At 44.4% G+C, this 21,231-nt stretch overlaps 1 protein-coding gene across 2 annotated transcripts in view; it reads right to left on the bottom strand.

Annotated features, from left to right (window-relative positions):
• The window catches only part of bcl11aa (BAF chromatin remodeling complex subunit BCL11A a), a 143,973-nt gene extending 124,516 nt beyond the window's left edge, over positions 1–19,457 (bottom strand). For both annotated transcript variants that reach the window (XM_042333701.1, XM_042333700.1), the window contains exons 1-2: positions 19,251–19,457; positions 10,691–11,023 (exon numbers count right to left, since the gene is read on the bottom strand). In XM_042333701.1, coding sequence (XP_042189635.1) covers positions 10,691–11,023; positions 19,251–19,305 — 388 coding nt within the window. In that variant the 5' untranslated portion in view covers positions 19,306–19,457. The remainder of the gene's footprint in view (positions 1–10,690; positions 11,024–19,250) is intronic.
• Between the last annotated feature and the right edge of the window lie 1,774 nt (positions 19,458–21,231).

The following is a 21,231-nucleotide window of genomic DNA, read 5'->3' as shown; positions in this document are numbered from 1 at the left end:
GCATTTGCGGCAACGAGCGAGGGCGAAAGGGAAACAGAAGAAGAGGGAAATGGTCTCGAGGCAGGTGGGAGGGCAAAATATCCAGAACCCGTCAAAATACCCAGTGTGTCAAAACAGCAGCACTTGATCACACAGCTACCCAATTTGGGGTGAAAAAGTGGCTTTCTTTAAATATTATTTACATATATAATTATATATATGCACACACACTTTTTTCCTATTTTGCCCACAAAATATACAGTCAATCCACTTTACAATATACTCTTTGAAGCGCTTCGAGACGTCTCAACAACATGATGAATTAAATGCATGATATATTAAATGCAAGGATTATTATTATTATAAGTTGTTGTATCACGCCAGCTCCAACTCCTTTAAAATTTCCTTTCACCTCTTTCCTCCTGCCTGGCATTTCGCATCCACCATTTACAATGCATCCTATTGTCCTACTGTCGTTTGCCCCCCACCCCCTACTTGTCTCTCCACTCCTCCACCACCCTCCCTCCCTCTCTTTGCTGTCTCATCACGTTTTGAGACACCACGTGTGGATTGGTTTGCAGATGATTTCTATAGGGCAAGTCCAGCCTCTCCCATTTATGAAAGAGTCTCTCAATTTAATTTGCTTCTCCAATCACCAAGCCCTCTCTCTCTCTCTCTGTCTATGTCTCCCTCCCTGTCCAGAGAGCCCTCAGGTTACTGGCATTATCACAAGTCTTTACAACGTAAGCCAGGAAAGCTGATAAGAGTCCGCCTGCAAGGACAGACAGACCAGTCTCAACTGGTTTTAAAATTAAAAAAATATATGAGTGTCGTTTCGGTTTTCCCCTTTAGCCAAAAAAACCCAGGAGCATTAACGTATAGTCAGCAGGTAAAGAAACAAACCCTCTCTCTCTCTCTGTGTGACTATGACACGTTCATCAAAAGTCTGGATCGGAGCCAAGTTCATCTGTTAATGGACAGCCATCATCTGTCCCCTTCCCTCTTTCTCTCTTTTATCTCAACCCTCCCCCACACCCACTCCCCCTTCAACCCTTACTCTCGCTGCCAGTCTACTAAGACTCTTCTTTCTACCTCTCAGCTCCTGAAAGCTAGACACAGATTATGTCTGCCTTTTTCCCTTTCTATTCGGGATAAACAAAAGTGCTTCAAGTTCAGGGCACACCCTGGGACCTATGACAAAGCAATCTATCATTCTGTCTGCTAAACCAGTCTGGCTGCACCGAGGCTAAAGAGACTAATGGTTCAAATGTACAATTTCCCTTTGTACTGCTGCTAACCCTGGTGTTGCTAACCCCCTTTTCTTTACCGTCTGCAAAAGGGAGCGCAGATGTGCTTGACCGCTCTGTCTAAGCCCCTCCCGGCCAAGTTAGACTGGATTTTTTTTTAAAAAGCGACCTTCCCTTAGCAAATCTGAGCAACAAGAGAAAGCAAGTCACATCGACCATTCCACCCCTATCCCCGACTTACAATTTTTTTTAAAAAAAATGCCATTGCCTTTTGTTGGGGGGTGGGGAAGACAGGGAGAAAGAGCGACATTTCTTGAGCAACATATTTTGAGAACTACGACAATTAATCCGTGTAGTGTGTAGGGGAAAAATTGGAAAAAGAGTAAACTGTAACATGAAGCCCTCGCTCTCTTTCCGAGTGTTTCAATGCAAAACTGTGTGCGTGTAAAAAAATAAAACCGGTGAAAAAAATAAAACAAAAATCTTTTAAGACTTAAAGCCACTGAAACTTTCCCAAAGTTGCCTCCTCGCCTCAGTGAAACAGAAAGCTCTCTGCACAACCGTTCCCTTGCACCTCAGTCCCCTGGTAACATTGCACGGTTCCCTCTGCCTTTGTGCACACAAGAGAGTTTTCAAGCGTTGCTCATCGCTGCTTTTATATGCGTGTGTGTGGACAGGACAGCTTCACACTGGGGTTTATTAAAGTCACGTCCAGCCTGGACCTGTTATCTCTCTCTCTCTCTCTCTCTCTCCCTCTGCTAAACTAATTCCTGTGTAACATTACAGCTCAGCTCATGAAAGGGGACTATTTATTTCATGTCTGCATATAGAAAGGGCAGAAGGGTGTGTGTGGTGGGGTGGGGAATCTAATTCAGATTGATCTGGACTGGGACAGATTAGCATACTGCGTAACAGGTCGGGCTCCACCTGTCAATAAGCTGATTTATTAAAGACCGATTCAAACCGATTCATAGGTCGCACTCCATTCCTCCAGCCCCGTCCTGTCTCCAACACCAGTGTCTGGGAGAGAGAAACTTAACTTGTCAGATATCCCCTCACACACAATATGCTCACGCATACATACATACATGTATGCATACACACACACATATATATACATACATACAGACACATATACCTTACATACAGACACACACATCTCCAAAAAGATCATCCTAAGCTTTCATACCAACCTACAGCCCCTTGTACTTCCTATTACTTGCTCGTATGGGCTAGATTTTTTTTTATTCCCATTTAATTGTGAAGGACACCACAGTATATGGAGATGTTGAGATTATCAGACAGACAGAGCAATCCAGCTATTTCCCCTTTCTCTCTCTCGGAGTGAGAGCGTATTTCTCCCCCCCCCCAAAGAAGATGGGAGACAAGATGCAAATAGAAACGGGTTAAAGATCAGCCAGAAACCAGCATCGTTTTAACTCGAGACAAAAGAGGCTGTTCAATAAACTGGGGCAGGACAGGACACGGGACAGGGACACGGCTGGCAACAATGCACTGAGAGAAAGGAGTTGCTGGGAACAGTTGATTCGTTGGCTGCATTTTGAACGGGGTTAGGTATAAATAATCTACGTATTATATATATATTTATATTCATTTCAGGACAATCAGGAGTTGCACTTCCTTGACCACGCAAACCTCGTCGTATCTTAAATCTTAAATCCGTGCCGCCTTCCCAACTCCCACTGACACGGGTGTTTGCTTGCAGATAAAGACAGGTTCATCTCTAACGCAAACTAGGAGGGGAGGGGGGGTTGTAAAGAAGGCCGGCAGCAAAATTCAACGAATGGGCAAAGCGGAATATCACAAGACTCTTACCCCCACCCGATCACTAGGATACCACATCTCCCCCCCTCAAAAAAAGCTTGCACTGCACATCCCTGCATTGGGTTCCTTCTCATCGTTCACGTGTTGTCAGCGCTTTAAAACAATCACATTGATGATCCACATTTTCTCCCAAAGTAGCTTAGCTTTGACAAGTTTAAGTGGTTTAAATATGTTTTTTTCCCCTTCCTTTTTCTCTCCACCCTCCCCCTCCAAATATATATATATATATATATATATATAGCAACTGCTGCTGTCAAGCTGTGAGATATGTGTGTTAAAAAAGGAGCTATGAAGTGGCAGGATTTAATTTTGTGGTATTTTAACTATTTTTTTGTTGTTGAGAAGGGAAGGCATTGAGCCAGAGGCCAGCCCTTCTATCTATCTTCTTTGCAGACACCACAGTGAAACACAAGACGTGGCACAGATCACCTTGTCCATAATTTTTAAACACTCGATTGCTTGGCTGGCCCTTTTGCAAGCTTAACTCTCTCCCTTCCTCTCTTCCCCACTTCCCCCCCCCTACCCAAAAATAGCCCCCCACCCCTCTAGTTTTCCCTTCTTATTTTAGAACAAAACAATATAAGGGGTGAAAAAAACTTAAATTATCCATTAGATTTCATCGTATCTTTACTGAAGCAATTACATCTAGAAAATGATAGTTGTGTGGAATCAATTATGCATGGATTTGGACTGGGACCAAAGACTACGGATTCAGAGAGAAGCTTGACACACACACACACACACACATACAAAAAAAAACCTGGAACACTCACTCACAGATGGACCCCATCAGTTCATCTTACTGTCTAAAAAGTTCATGCACTTAATAATTTATTTGTGTTCTGGATACTGTTTCTCTGCTGAATATTAACAACTTTGAAGCGTGCTTTCAAAGCATTTTAGCAAGGAGGTACAAGAAGCTAGCAGACTGCTTTTGCAACCTTTTTTAAAAAACACTACTACCACAGCATCTCTTTGGGATAAGAGCCACCGAGAGAGACAGCTTCTGTGCTAATGCAGAAAACATGATCAAAAGTGATTAACAACAGCTTCATATGCAAATCACATTAATAAAGGAGTGCAAAGTCATCATGTAAATTAAATATGTCAAATCTCACGGTGAACTTTCAATCTTGGCTAGTGGGGGGGGCGGCGGGAAGAGTGTTGTGGGGACGGGGGGGGGGGGGGGGGTGAAAGAGAAATAGCAATTGCTTTAATTTACATCATCAATTTTCCAAGGCTCTGAAATAGTCAAATCTTGGTGATACAAACAATTTTCACCTTTTCTTCCTGCAAAAGCAGGCTGACAGGCGAGGCTGATGCGTGCAGAATGCACATGTTAATAGGCCAATCCAAAATGCAAAACAATTGCCAATTACAGCGAGGACCCTAATGGTCATTAGAATTTACAACTAGGTAATGAACTAAAGTCAGCCCACATCATGCATATTCATAAAGCAATTTAGCCTTTGAAGATTAAAGAAGTGCTTAAAATTCAAATGAGCTTTTTTGGTAAATTATCAGCAAGATTTCATTCCAGGGGAAAAAAAAGGCGCAGGTTTGTTCCGAGTCATTTCTTGGAAGTTTTTGATATTTTTTTCCGCTTTGGGAGGAGGGGTGTCTGCGTGGGGATGGGCTCAATACATATATTGAGGACTGATCTTCTAAGCTTGCTACAAATGCCGATTTGCACCCTGTTTGGGCAAATGGTTTCATAATAAACCATAATAATCCTTGCATTTGATGCAGAGCCTTATTACGTCACCGAGACATCTCAAAGAGTTTCACAGAATATATTGTAAAGTGAACTAACTGACTGTGTATTTCGTGGGCGTTTTCTAACTGTGGATTTAAACTTCTGGATTCTAACCCTCCACTGGCGGCAGATATCTAACAATGAGTTGATGCACAGAATGCAGCACTCTCTCCCCCCCCCCCCACCCCCCTCTCTCTCTCTCTCACACAAATACAAAATATAAAGCAATTAACTTATTGGCAGCCTGCCGCCACAATCGTGACAGACTCCACCATGGAGAGTGCAACAGTCACGGTCCCCCCAACCTTTGGTCAGTGTGAAAGAAGTGGCTGCACAACAATATGGACTAGAAGCAGCTAAATTAAGCTAAATTGTTATTCTGCAGGGTAGAAGGGAGACGAGGGGAGGAGAGGAATATGGCTTGTTTTCTTCAGGTGTGAACACAGTGTGTGGATCCAGTCTGCATTGATAATGCTCCCTAACAAATCCTGTCACAAGAACCCTCACAGCTCTGCACCCGCTTCCCTAAGGCTTTCCAAGGATATTTCATGCAAGATCAAATGTCACCCATTATCAAGGCACGAGGGTGTGTGTTAAATTGAACCAATACCAGAGCCACAGAATGGAAATGAAGTTCAATTATTATATTTAACAAAGTACATTTAATAATAATCCTTGCATTTGATATCGCGCCTTAACAGGTCTCAGAGCGCTTCACAGAATTTGCTGCAAAGTGAATTGACTGTGTATATTTTGTTGCATTTGCTATTAACGCTGCAACGAGATGTTCATATGTTCATCCCAAAAGTGTTGTGCATCCTCCAAACAGTGACAAACTGGACTTGTTTTATTGTCATTCCCCTCGCTGTGAAGCTCGGCACTTGGCCCTCACAGTACCGTGCGTAAGTGTGTTGGGGGGGTTAGTGAGGTGGCGGGGGGGGAAAAGAGCCATCAAACAGATGCAACATGGCTCGGACATCTTGACATCTTGGAATTTTCTGTAAGAAGACACAGACGGGGGGTGGGGGGAAGGGTTGGCTAGATATAGCAAGGCGCCAGCAGCACCTATTCTTCTGAATCGTCTGCATGTCACAGAGATTCACGGCAAGGGCAAGGCGGATGTACTGGAGCGTATTGGGATGGAGTTAAAGAGTTAAAGCGTTTTTGCCCACAAATTCAATTTTTGCCCACAGTCAATTCACTTTACAATACATCCTACGAAGCACTTTGAGATGTCCCAACAACCTGATAAGGCACTGCATCGAATGCAAGGATTATTATTATTATTAAAGTGAACCAGAGGCTCAGAACCCTTCACATTCTAAAACCACCATAAAGAGTGACAAATTCTCTCCCGCCTCCCCAATAATCTCCCACTACCACCTCTTCCCAAAATACCGCTCTGTTTAAGAAGAAGGCCCACCACCTCCGCATAGCCGTGCCGCGGCACAATCCAGTACATGTACAACAAGAAACAAATCAGTTCGACAATAAAAATAATAAAAACAGCATGTGGCAACTGAAACAGTTAATTCAGAGTAAGATCGGATTCAACGCAAGCTGCTATAAGGGCGGTGGGGAAAAAACTGCTTCTCCTGCTCCCTCTTCTTCTCTTTCTCCCCCCCTCCCACCCCACCGCCCCCCGGCCGGCCGCCCACTCCCACACACACACACACACACACACACAGGCTGCCCACCCCGTGTGCATATTATCAGGGCCGCACTGGATGTTTATTCGAATCATCAAGTATTCCTCTTCATTATTGAAACGATTCATCGACTATTCAGATACTACATTAAACCATCATAAAAATGACACAATGTCCCAGTTAAATGTGTGTTCAGAGCCGTACAGAGTAATGTGTTAACGTCACGCTGAGTGAACCCCAGCTAATTGGCATTATGTTTTTCAGCCAACACGTGAGGCAGTTGCCCAGTTGAAAGGAGAGAGAGAGAGAGAAAGAGAGAGAGATAGAGATGGAAAGCACATGAGAAAAGCTGTACCTCTCTTCGTTTATTTTTTTTAAAAAAACTAATGATCAGGATTCTGAAGTTTAGCATCGAGTTTCAGTATTTTTGTCAGCAAAGAGAATGGAGTTGGCCAGATTCACACACGGACAGCACCTCACCACGCTATCACCAGCCGGGATTGCTGACGACTCCACTTCATTCGCTGTCAATTAAAATTTGTTTCCAAAATCAAAACAAAATGAAATCCACTATTGATTCCCCAAGTCTTATGAGTCACAATATCAGTCAACAATTTTGAAGCAGGCAACATTCTCATTTCCTCTTTTATATATGTATATATATATACACACACACTGTATATAAAATATATATATGAAAAAAATTACTGCTGTGCGGAATTGGCTGCTGCGTTTCTCCCACAAAAGACACAGTCACTACACTTTACAATATATCCTGTGAAGCGCTTTGAGACGTCTCAACGATGTGATAATGCATTGTTCAAATGTAAAGATTATTATTATATAAAAAACAAAATTAGAACTGTGCTCATATCCCAAAAGGTGTCATGCCCAGAGCTGCCACTTCCAGCATAGCGCAATATTACAGTGCGTTCATGAATAACATTAATATAACAGCATTGCATCTGACAGGACATTTACATGATCCCATCTGAGCTCACACCTGAGGGCCACACTCAGGCTTGGTAATTGTGCTCGCATTGTAAAGGCAAATGAAGAACAGTAAAACCCTGCTGGGATCTGGGCTGACCTCACCCGCTCCGCACCTCGCTCATATGCAGTGCCAAGGTGTCTCGGACGCTCAATGGGGGAAGAATACTGGTGCCAAATCAATATTAAAAGGTGGGGGGGGGGGTGGGGGCGGAGATCTAAAACACACACAAGAAACGGGAAGAAGCCCAGAGGGTTTGGTCAGCAGTGCCGAAATCACTGTTCAATAGGAATCCAGTACACAGTGTGATGCTGAATGCTGAAGATACCCAGTGCTTTGAGCTTTTGGGGACTAAGGTGGCAGGATGCCAGGAAATGGCTGACTAGGCACTAAATGCCTTTATTCCACAAAGCCCTGCCAGTCCACATGTAAAGATTCAGACCGCGCCGTCTAACTGTGCTAAGATAACGCTTCTCTTTTCCTGATCACGTTACATGTTACATTTGTAGCCTCGCGCCCCTTTCACAAAGGAACTAATGATCACAAAAATAATAATAACACTAACAAAAAAAAAACCCTAAGCAAGTCGCTTGTCACAGGACAGCCACCGATCAACGTGGCTGTCAGTACACATTGGCCTTGTTGATATTTTTTTTTCAAACAAAGACGGGGAAATACAATAACGCTTTCAATCTAACCCGGTTTCGGCCAAAACAAAGCACAGTCCGTTGTCAAACAGGCTTAAGTAACAAAAAACACGATGTTTATATTCCTTGTGTCATTTCGGAGTAAACATGCAGCACACACTTAAAAAGCTGAGCACCACCCAAAACGGGCAATAAATAAAACTTTTAATGGATGGCCAATCTATTTAAGGTAATGAAAGGCTGAGGGTTTTAACTCCAACGCAAACCTCCTTTACGATATTTCATCCACAATTCCACAACAAGGGCACCTTGGTCATATTGCTAGCATTTCCCCCCCCCCCCCCCACCCATCACCCCCCCCGCCATTCTCCAAATAAAAGCACAACACCACTGTATCCACACAACAACAGCAGGTTAGAGGACAACTTTTCCCATCACTGCAAGTGATGCAGGACATTTAAGCTGGGCTGTGATATACAAGTGTTGCATAGACCTATATATGCACAAACACACAGAAACACATTTCATCAATGTACACAATTGCAATGTTATGGAACTGTCACTTGCAAAGCACTGGTTTATAATCCAGTACGCGTATTTATTATTCACAACAGCCCAACAAAACATCTTCCTCCATTTTACTCCTGAAAATGCCTATGAATCAATCTTTCTCCCACATGCACACAAACACAGACACACTCTCATTTGAAGCTAAATATTACATGTGAATCGATCGACGTGTGTGTACACCAACACATGTTGCTATCCAGTTTGTGAGTTTACATCCCAATGTGCCTGTAGATCTGCCACACACTTTTGACTTCAAAAGGTCTATTGTAAGCAGTCTAGATCACGTTTGCTTGATACTGACTTGTGTGCTATGCTTTTTGAGCTGCTTTTCTCAATATGTAAATAGGAGGTTGCATCACTCAAGTGATACTCCATATTTGGCAATTTAGCATGGCTCTTTGCAGTCTCTAAAGGCTAGAAGCCCCTTTCCACCAGGCTCCTGGTTCATTAATCATGCCCTGTATTTGTGTTAATTTTCCTTCAAATCTCAGATTGTACATATGAGACGGCCACCGCATTATTCCGTCCTCTCAAAAGCGTCGCACTTCCCACATCAACACATTTCCAGCTTCACATTTACCAGCACGATATCGCAACCCGCCAACCACCACACAAAAGATGGGAACATAATTTATCCAAACAGTCAAAAGGAACCAGCCAATCGCAGGAAATGCAAAAAATCAGAACATCAATTTTCAATTAACACATTCAAAATAAAAGCCATTTTTTTCTGCTTGAGGTAGGTGCAGGACATTTTGCTATATAATTACCTTTACTCAACGACAGCGGTTCTGAAATGTACCTTTTAATCTTGACGCAGTTTTCGTTTAGGAGGTTTTTGCCTCTCAGACGGGAACAGCTATGTAAACAGTGGACTATTATACCAAAGATGGGAAAAGATAGCGCTTTGACAGATAAGGAGCTAATGTGTAAACAGTCTTAAGACTTGGTTTGAAAAGCAAAATAAGATTTTTTTTGAATCAACTCTCACAACCAAACAATACAATGCACATTCTTAGTGTAAATTTTCCATCTGTGAAAAAAAACATTTTTAAACTATCGAAAAAAATCACAGCGTTAAAAACATCCAATATACTGCTAAACCCGTGGGAAACAAAGTTTTATTCTCAAGAACCCAGTCACAGAAGACATTGTGAGATGTGCTTATTTAAAAGCAGAGTTGAAGCCGTGATTAGTGCAACTGAAGATACCTTTATCAACCAGAGTAAAAAAAATTTGTAAAAATGTATTCGATAAATAAACCACAAATTCATAAATATTAGCAAGATGCCTCATAGATTTACCAGAGAGAAAAAGACTGCAGAGGATTTTCTTTGAGCCCTCTTTGTGTATAGATATTATATAATAAATAAATACTGATTTGATACCCTTTCTCAAATGGAGGAGAAAGAGTGAGAAAGAGAAACAAGAGAGATGAGCACGTGTTAAAGGTCCAAGCAGGTGAAATGTAATAGAACAGGCCACACCAGGAAGAAAAATCAAGATATATCTGTCAGACCCACATCACAAAACAGAGAGAGAGAACGAGAGGCATTTATCATTCCACTGAGGAGCCTGGGTGCAGCGAGTGGCCTTTCCTGTCAAACCAACCTTTGAAATTTCCAACATGCCCTTAAACTTTCGAATAAGCATGTCTGTGTGCTTCAGCGACTGCCCTCTTAACTCTGGCCTGGCTAGTATAAATGGCATCTTAAAGTCAAGGTCACCCATGTCACTTTGCCATGGGGCTGTGTTTAATTACAATGCAAACGCTGACAGCTGATATAGACTTGGGACCAGTGGCAGCAGTGGTGGTACAGTGATTAAAGAAGCACCCCTTGCCTAAAAATAGCAGGGGAAGAAAATAGTGCATCTAAACTCTCATTTCTCTTTCTCGTTCCTTCGCTTATTTAATTACGTGGGTATGTGCGTGCATGCTCGTATGTCGTGCATATGCCTCTGCATGCGTGTGTCTGTGTGTGGGGGTTGGTGGGTATTTCCTTTACCTGCTGCTGTGCTTTCCTGTATGGGGCAAACTCCCTTGGATGACGTGGATAGGCTGTCATCGTCGTCTGGCGTGACCTGGACGCCGACCTCGACGGGCGTGGATGCCTTTTTCAGCTCGCTGGGCGAAGGTGACGGTGGCTTATCCACAGCTTTGTCCAGGCAGAGGCCACCATTGCACTGCTTCCTTTTGTGCTCAATAAAGATTAGAATGTCCCCCAGCGGGAAATTCATCTGACACTGGCCACAGGTAAGGAGGTCGTGGTCCCCCTCAGGAGCTCCCAGGGTGCCATGTTCCTCTTCCTCGTCTGAGAGAATGGCTTCCACGGAATCGGCTGCGGGGGGGAGATGATGTGGGGGGGGGGGGGGGGAACACAGAAAGGAGAGAACAAAAATAACATAAATCAGATGATTTTCTTTCTCTCCTGAGCAAACAGCCTTAACTCTATTTAAATAGCTTTTTCTGAGGACAATAATCCCTTTAAAAATAAAAGAATAATTTGGTCACTCAATCCATGACTGTGTGTGGGTCACTGCGGCGCATAATTGGCTGCCGAGTTTCACCCACAAAATAGTCACTACACTTTACAGTATATTCCGTGAAGCGTTTTGAGACATCTCGCAGACGTGAGGAGGTTCTATATCGAATGCAAGGATTATTATATATTATTATTGCAACGCCAATTGTTTCCTTCCTCAGCAAGCTTGGTCTCGGCAAACATAGCATGAAGGGTTAATAACGCACAGTGCTTTATTTTGGAAGGAGTGGGCTTCTGTGTTTCCTCTGGACCAGACCTAGTGCCACATTACACGCTCAACAGTACAGTAAAGGCACTGGGGAAAATACTGTAACTTTTTAACAGCAGCAAGCAGAAAGCACAATGTTGCTCAAGATATGTGTTCCCTTTAATACACTCAACCTGGGGAACACTGACTACGCAAGCCAGGCCCATGTTACATGATATTCCCTACTAACAGCTTTGTTGTTCACTTTCGGGAAGCCGGTTACGCGAAAAGACAAACGTGGATAATTGCAACCAGAAGAGAGGCTGGCTTTTCAGGATTCCTTCCCAAATGGTTTTGTCTCGATGCCTTTTTTTCCCCTGCTCCCTACAACTTGTCGTACAGCGACAAGCAATTTGTTCAGCGCTTGGGTACTCGGTCAGTTACGGCAGCTTTGATGCCCATTTTAAACAGCTGGTGAGTTTACATTACACAGCGAGAAGTCGGGCATTGGGCTTTGTGATGGGAGCTCTTGCCTCCCTCGCTGCTTTTGTCAAAGACACTTGAAGGGAACCTAAATATCCAATTTCTCTGCACTTAGCGAGGCTGAACACAAAAGCATTCATTTACTAATATTTTACTGTAAATGCTAATAGCTGTTCTCCTTTCACTGCTTATCTGCTCAGCGCTTTCTACCAGAAAGCTGTCAATTTTGTTTTTATTTTAATTAACGAAAGCAGAAAATCTCAAAGAGGTTTGATTCTATTCCAAAAGGCCGGATCGTTTCAGCCTTATTGAATGTCTCCGGTATTGCAGGAGTTTGGGGTAGTTCAGGTAAATTGTAATCCCTGCTAGCAAGATATAGCCCTGTGGTGATGTCCACTATCAACCTGCCAGTTGAGACAAAATAGGACTTACACCTTCTTACACTTGACAACTATTTTGCACTGGATCGGCATCGAGCTATCAATTATTAAAAGATAAACTCTCACTTGTCTTAATCAATGTGAAAATAAAATATTCAAACGTGAAACCACGAGCTGCCAGGATTTTTTTGTTTAGCACAACAACAAATAGAATTGCGAGAAATAAAACGAACGGGCAATTTGCACACCTTTGGCTGCGCGCAATGGAAATTAATTTAGAAGCCTTGCAAAGTGATAAAATGCCATTGCTTTTGTTAATCAGTAGAGAAAGATAACGGGCAAACGAATGGGAGATGCACCTTCGTTCCAACTTAATTTTTAAACTGACTGGAGGCAAAATAAACGAGTGAGAAAGAGAAGGGGAGTGTACAGGCCACACAGAATGCCATCAGTCGCTGTGTGTTAGGAATTTTTTTTAAGGTGACATCCTAATCATAACATTATTAGTCGTTCACCTTTATTTCTGTTTTTCTCGTGAACAAAAAAAAGGATGATGTGCTAACACGGTCTCATCCCAAGAGAAAAGGAAAACTGCACACACTTACACACACACACACACGTGTGCACACATACACATACAAACATATACATGGTGGGACTCAAATCTGCTTAAAAATCACAAATCAGAGGAAAGGAGATGGTCGCTTAACATGAACCAGATTGGCCCTGCATATTTTCTGCACTTAATTTGGAAGTGCCAAACGCATTGGCACATATTGAAAAAATACATTTAAAAAATATACCCACAACAGATATAAATATATGTATATACTGTATATTATTGTCACATCGATTAAGCATCTTTCTTCCCCCCTTCCCCGCCCCCCCACAAGTTAGCAATATTTTCTGCAGCAAAATATTGTAATAATTCCATATACAACACTGCCTTTTAATCCTTTGCCTATTTCAATATGCAATGTGACTGATCCTGTTACCCATTATAGGTGTTAGTTTGCTGTGTCACTAATTTAAGATAAGAGTTTTATTTAACATTATTATTATTATTGAAGGACGTTAAGGTGCTGTTAACCTTCTTGATAACGAAAAAGTAGAAACGGCAGTTTAAAACAACGAGAGAGAGAGAGAAAAAATATTTTTTAAACAAACAGGCATTGCAAGGGATTGATGCTTCGGTTCATTCAATTGTACTTATTATTGAAACAGAGAAAGGCCAATTATACACAGCACAGCTCCTGCAAACAAGGTCAGGCAGCTTTAATCCTATTTCCGTTTAGTTCTCGATATATCAGCAGGGTTATATATTTTGTTAAAATGAAAAAAAACACGTAACATATAATTTAGATGTGCACCATGCAGTAATTCCGATTTTAAAAAAAACGTTTAACTTTCGACTGAATAGGAGGATCTCTTATTAAACAATAGCCAGAGGTGAGTGAGAATTGTTACTGTACTGGACAGCATCTAAATAGCACAGTAATCCTAACTACCTCTGGACAAAACTTGGAAGGAAATTGTTGAAGCCTGTCTTGTGTATACACACACACTCTCTCTCTCACACACTCTCTCTCTCTCTCACACACACACGCACAGAAATGTTACTTTGCTGAACTATGGAGAAGTGTGGATTTTGGGAACGACTGAATCGGAGGGAAGTTACAAAACGATGCAATGTGTAGATTGCAAACGTGAATTAATTCAGTGTGTGGAGGGACGGGACGTGAGGGGGGGGTTGGAGTTGGTGGGGAAGAGAGATGTGAGAAGGAGGGGGAAGATGGGGAGAGAGAAATCTGCCAAGTGAGCAGAGTGGAGATCACAAACGCAAGGCTAATGCTGGCAGAAGCTGCGGTCACCCACCGCCTACCCCAACTATTGTTTCAACCTGGAGTTTGTGTGCGCGTTTAAAGAAAAAAATATTTCCCACAACAATAAAATAATCAGCCACACTCAGCACACGTGGATCAAAGCACAGATACATACACACACCGGAGTCTGTCTGCTGAGTGAGAAAGCTTTGCCTTGTTGTTTAAAAAAATGTAAAAATATATATTTTTTAAAAAAAATTAATTCCCCCAAGAATGTGCTCGGTTTTTTTTCGCGGGGGTGGGTGGTGGGGAGGGGGGGGGGGGGGGGGGGGGGGGTGGGGGGGGGGGGTGGCGGGGGGGGAGGGGGTAGGGGTTGGGAGGGGAAGTTGGAAGGGTTTTCTTTTGATCTACATCTCACTCAGTGCCTACGGTGGTCGGGGGAAAAAGAAAGGAGATATCGAAATTGGAGACTGATACTTTTTCTTAAAAACAAATAAATGAAAATGAATGTGTCCCATCTATTTGAGCAGTTCAACTCGGTGTTACAAGTTGAGCGAGGAGTAACCATCTCCTTCCGAGCTCTTTCCTCGCTGCAATCCAATCCAAACCCTCTGAGCACAGGTAACAAGCTAAGTTTAGCTGCTGCTTTTTTGGGGGTAAAACAAAATTCCTCGACTTCAAAGAGCCTCGCATAGAAAGAGAGAGCGGGAGAGAAAAAAAAACAGCTCCGAAAAACGTTTGGGTTCCTTTTCCTCTTCACTTGTCACCCCCCCCCCCCCCACTCACTTCCCCTCCACCCCTTAACTCCCACCCTCCCTGAAAAAAAAGTGTAGGGTTTTTTTTTTGGTGGGGGAGGGAGAGGGAGGGAGGGAGGGAGAGAGAAAAAAATTAAGAGCAATTGGTTTGGGAACGAAGTGGTTTGGAAATTTGCAAAGGTTCCAGCTGCGGAGACTTGGGTTTGTTCTTGATGTTGTTCTGCCTCCTAGCGCTGCGATAGCAGCATTACACCCAACACCCCCCCCCCCCGCCCACCCCCACAACCCCCCCCCCCACCACCACCCCCCTCCCCAACGCACACACACTCACTCACTCACTCACTCACCCTCTCTCTGCCTCCACATTGAGCAACTTGACATATCTTTGTACAGCGCATAGTTGCGAGTTACAGTACGTTTAAAGCGCGGGCTTTGTTTTAAGAGAGACGCAGAGAGAGAGAGAGAGAGAGAGAGAGAGCGAGAGAGACAGAGACAGAGAGAGAGAGAGAAAAAAAACAGTCGACTGACATAAAAGAAATCGAAATCTTTTGCGTGCGTGCGTCTTGTACATAAATAAAACAACGGCATCGCCCTCGTTTCTTCTGCCCCCACCGACTTTCTCTCCACCGATTTCCTTCGCGCTCATTAAAATTATGAAAGAGATTTTTTTGGAAAATTCAATTTACATTCTCTATATATATCTGCATTTAAAAATCTCGCTTTGAAGAGAAATGCAAAATGCCTACTTTTTGGAGGGGGGGGGGGGTGTTGCAGGGTGGTGGTGGTGGTGGGGGGGGGGGGGGGAGAGGTGGGGGTTTTAATTGAGTTTTGCAATCAGCACAGTCGAATTTTCTTCCAAATTCGGGAATTACAACGTTTATTTTTTTTTTGCAAAGCGATCGAGAAAGCGGACAAGAGAGAGAGAGAGAGAGAGAGGGAGAGAAACACTTGAGAAACCGACCAGAGAGAGAGAGAGAGAGAGAAAGAAAGATCTGCGGCTCTCTATGTCTCTCTCTCTCTTTTTTTTTTGCAAATCAAAAGGCGTAATTTCCCTCTCTCCCTCCCATCGCTCACGCACACCCAACACACAGAAAAAAATACCCCCCCAAACCCCCCCTCCCTCCCCCTCCCCCCCATATGCTTTTTTTTTGCATTTTGCATTATGCTTTTTTAAAAAAAATAATATAGATATATGTGTCTAAATTTTTTATATAAAAACTAACTTCTTTCTTAAAGAGAGAGCTCTGTGCTCGATAGAGCACCGAATGGGGAGGGGGGGTAGTGGTGGGGGGGGGGGTCCTGGTTGGTGACCATACACCAGCTTTACCCTTCACTTTTTTGCGCTCCAGGCAAAACATTTCTGGAGGGGGAGTTATTCTTTCATTTCCTTTTATATATTTTTTTATTTTAATTTCTGAACAGGTATCTCTGTCTCTCTGTTTTTCTTAGGAAAAAAAACAAAAAAGACGGCAAAAAGATCGCGGTGGGGGGGGGGAGCGATGGATGGATGGGATGGGATGGGATGGGATGGATGGATGATGGATGGAGAGAGAGAGAGAGAGAAAGAGAAAGATACCCCGTCTTCTCTCTCTCTCTCTCTCTCTCTCTTTCTCTCCATTCCCTTTAGCAGCGCAAATGCACTGACTTGCGTTATGATGAATAAATACACACACACACCATATACACACACACACCCCACATACACATACACACACACACCCCACACACACACACACACACCCCACACACACACACCCCACACACACACACCACATACACACACACCCCACATACACACATACACACACACACCCCACATACACACACACACACACACACACACGTGTTTTTGCAACCGAGAGAGAAAGAAAAGAAAAAAAAAGAGAAACTCGACTTCGCTTAAAAAAAACACACACAACCCCCAGACCCCCAACTACCGTACAAACACACGATCCGGGAGGAGAGTGGAGAGTGTGTGTGTGTGTGTATGTGGGGGAGAGAGAGAGAGAGAGAGAGAAAGAAAGAGAGAGAGAGGGAAAGAAAGAAAAGAAAGAGAGAATCGGTTTAAATAAATACCAAGAGACAGATTGAGAGAGAGAGAGAGAGAGAGATTTGGTTAAGTTTCAAGAGTCTCGAATATTATTTTTCGTGGATGGAGGTGAGAGTGGGTGAGTGGAGTGGGGGGGGGGGGGGGGGGGGAGAGAGATAGAGAGTGGGAGTGAGAGAGAGTGAGAGAGTGAGAGAGTGAGTGAGTGAGTGAGTGTGTGTAGAAATAACAAGAGCAGATAAGAATTTGCACCCACCCCCCCAAAAAAAAAATATACATATGAAACTAACGTGAGCTAAAAGAAATAATGCAATCGCGAGTTTGCAGGAGACACTCTCTCACTCTCTCTCTCTCTCTCACTCACTCACTCACTCACTCACTCACTCTCTCTCTCTCTCTCTCTCACTCCACTCCACTCCACACCGCACACGCGGAGCTCAGCTCTCGTTGTAAACATGAAGCACACGAGATTTTTCCCAATCACAATCAAGTTTCAGTTTTTTTTGAAAATCTTCCAAAAAAAAATACACACACACACACACACACACACACAGACACAGAGACACACAGAGCGCGAGAGAGAGAGAGAGAGAGAGAAAGAGAAAGAAAGGGGCAAATCTACAACTCAGCGATAAAATAAGTTGGAAAGAGGGGATGGAGGGAGGGAAAGAATTATTTCTCTCTCCCTCTCTCTCCCTCTCCCTCCACACACACACACACACACACACACAAAAGTGCGGCGATTTCAATGAGAAGGGATAAGGGAGGGAAGGAGAGGGGTAAAGGGGGGGGAAAAAAAGGGGAGGGAGGGAGAAGGAATAAAGAGAGGGAGAACGAGAGAGAGAAAAAAAATGAATGGGGGGAAGAGAGAGAGAGAGAGAGAGAGAAAGGGGGGGGGGGGGTTAAAAAAAAAGGGGACAAAAAAAGACAGAGCAAAGCGAATAAAAATATTCCACCGACAAACACGTCTATCACATGCCCTGTGTGGCGAGGTGTGGGTGAGTGTGAGTGAGTGAGTGTGAGTGAGTGTGAGTGTGAGTGTGGAGGGAGGGGGTTGCAAATAAATGCTATAAATTCAGTTTGCATGTGGCCGAAGAAGAGGAAAATGCATATTAAAAATACCAAACTGTCCTGGACTGCAAAGCCGGGTGTTAGAGACCGGTACTTTTGGAGAGGTTTTTCTTTCTCTTTCTCTCTCTTTCTCTCTCTCTGTGTGTGTGTCTGTGTGTGTGAGTGAGTGAGTGAGTGTGACTCTCGCTCTTTTCGCTCTCTCTCTGTGTGTGTGTGTGTGTGTGTGTGTAAGTGTTAGTTAGTTACACGGAAAAAGGGGGGGAAAAAAAGCCTTGAATCCGCGATCCGATCGCTAGTGGTGGGGTTTTTTTTGTCGGTGGTGGTGGTGGGGAGGGAGAGGGGGAGAGAGGGAGAGGGGCAGAGGGGGAGAGGGGTGCAATGTACGGCACAAGGCGCCCGGCACACGCCATACTAACTCCCCAACACTTGACCAGCGCTGTCAAATGTCCAGCGCTGTAACCCCTGTGCGCTCTCTCTCTCTCTCTCTCGTGTGTGTGTGTGTGTGTCTCACACTCACTCGCTCACTCGCTCCCACTCTCTTTCTCTCTCACACTCACTCTCACTCACTCTCTCTCTCTCACACACACTCACTCACTCACACTCTCTCCCATTTCTCTCTCTCTCCCCCCACACACACTCACTCACACTCCCCACACTCACTCCCCACTCTTCCCCCCCATCAAAGTCTCTCTCTCTCTCGCTCTCTCTTTGCCTCTCGAAACACTTTTCGGGTGACAAAACGCAGGCGCGCGCGCGAAAGGGGGGGGGGAGAAAAAAAAACACCCCCTCCCCCCCCCCCAAAAAAAAAGGCGCGGGGGGTGGTGGGCGGGTGGTGGTGGGGAGAAAAATAAGTTTAAAAAAAAAGTAGCAATACGTGAGGAGGGGGTGAGGGGGGGGTTTTAAATAAAAAAGAGCCCCCAAAACCCCTCTCTCTCCCACACACCCCCCACACACACTCCCTCAAAGCCTCCCCCTCTCCCCTCATCCTCCTCCCCCCCTAACAACCGCACACGAACCCCCCTAACAACCGGACACGAACCCCCCCTAACAACCGCACACGAACCCCCCCCCCCTAACAACCGGACACGAACCCCCCCTAACAACCGCACACGAACCCCCCCTAACAACCAGACACCCACGAACCCCCCTAACAACAACCACCCCACACACACCAACCCCACCCCCCCTAACAACCCCCACACACCAACCCCCCCCCCCAACAACAACCCCCCACACCCCCCCCCAAAAAAAAAACAACCCCCCCATCATCTCCTCACGTGAGAACCCCCGTTTGCTCAGGTGCTGCGGGTTGCCTTGCTTGCGGCGAGACATCCTGGGTCTTCGGTCACATCGGGAGCGGGGAGGAAGGAGACTCCAGAGGAAATATCTTCATCGGCGGGGCTTTGACATAAAATAAATTAGAAATAATACAAAGATGGCGGAGGGAGATGGATTGTGGGATAGCCGTCATGGCTTTAAAGCCACCACCAAGTTCAAGTGCGTTGCGTGACGCCGCCCCGCGAACTTGAACGTCAGGAGGTGGCGGGGGGCCGGGCCGGGCCGGGAGGGGAGGGGGGGGCGGGCCGGGCCGGGGAGGGGGGAGGGGGGGAGGGAGCCAATGGCACATACCCGGGGACACCGGGGCTGGACAAAGCCGACACTGATCACAGAGGGAGGGAGTGACTGAGACTCTCTCACTGTCTCACTCACACACACACACTCTCTCTCACTCACTCACTCACTCACTCGCACTCTCTCTCTCTCTCACTCACTCTCACTCTCTCACACTCACTCTCACTCTCTCACTCGCTCTCGCACACTCACTCTCTTTCTCACACACTCTCTCTCACTCACTCACTCTTTCTCTCTCTCACACACTCACTCTCTCACTCACACACTCTCATTCACTCTCGTTCACACTCACTCACATTCACTCACACACACTCTCACTCTCTCACTCACACACACACTCACTCTCATTCACTCTCATTCACACTCACTCACACACTCATTCACACTCACTCACACACTCTCTCATTCACTCTCACTCACTCACTCTCACACTCACTCACTGCACAACTGCTCCACAGCGATTGCATCCAATCGCGATTGCAACCTCTCCTTTTTTTTTACACACTCACTCACTCGCTCACTCACTCACACATCCATCAATCTATCATCCTTTTTTTTCTCTCTCTCTTTCTCTCTCTCTCTCTCTCTCTCGCTCTCTCATTCGCGTTCACTCTCTCGCAGTTATTCGATTCAATTCCCTTCTCTCTCCTTTCTCTCTCTTTCACTACTCTCTCTCCTCTCTCTCTTCTCTCCTCTTCTCTCTCTCTCTCTCTCACTGGCAGCTCAGGGCAGTTTTTTTTTAGGGAGCTCATGGGTACACAGCTAACTGGCCCACTTCCACACACACACACACACTCAGAGAGAGAGAGAGAGAGAGAAAGAGACAGAGAGAGAGAGAAAGAAAGAAAGAAGGGGAAACTGTAAATCTGGTTTGCATTTCTCTTGCAACCAATGTAGGGCACAGTAATAAAGTCGTGGCTGTATAAGATAACGTGGATGGTGTGTGTGTGTGTGTGTGTGTTGGGGAGGGGGGTGGGGGGTGTTTTTGCATATTGCATATTTTTTTTTCGCGAGGTGTTGCCAATAATTAAAAGCAACGGCTTCCCGACCATTCATAAACCTAATTATTTGCGAAAAGGGAGGTGTGGAGAGTGATTTTGAACTATTGCAATTTCAAGGCATTGATTTAAAACATAAATAAGCAGAGGGTGTGTGTGTGGGGGTGGAGGGGGGTCAGTTAATACACGTCACTGCCATTTCTATTGTGTTTGCCTGTGCACAAAAAAAACATGTGTGGGTATGTAAATATCTATTTACATGTATGTATAATTGTATTTTAAAAAATAATCCTAAATAAGACTCCCTTCACTTTCAAGAGCAGAAACTGTTTGTCTGGGTTATCAGTCCTTTCTCGCCTCCTCTCTCTCTCTCTCTCTCTCTCACTGTCGCTCTCCATATATATATAACATATATTCATTTTAAAATATATATTATTAAAATAAAAGCGTCCTTGGGATACCTATGCATTTCCTTGACGTTACCTGTTAACCAAATCGGTCACTTCTCCCTGTACTGTACATTTGACATCCACATGAAAACGCTTCAAGGAAAACTACACTGATACAAAGTAAAAGGGTATCAAATCCTATATTGCAGTATATATATATATATAATATATATATATAT

Source organism: Callorhinchus milii, unplaced genomic scaffold (assembly GCF_018977255.1).
Source record: "Callorhinchus milii isolate IMCB2004 unplaced genomic scaffold, IMCB_Cmil_1.0 Scaffold3, whole genome shotgun sequence".
Lineage (NCBI taxonomy): Eukaryota > Metazoa > Chordata > Chondrichthyes > Chimaeriformes > Callorhinchidae > Callorhinchus > Callorhinchus milii.
The sequence above is the reverse complement of the archived record's forward strand: the minus strand, read 5'-3'. Positions and strand labels throughout refer to the sequence as shown.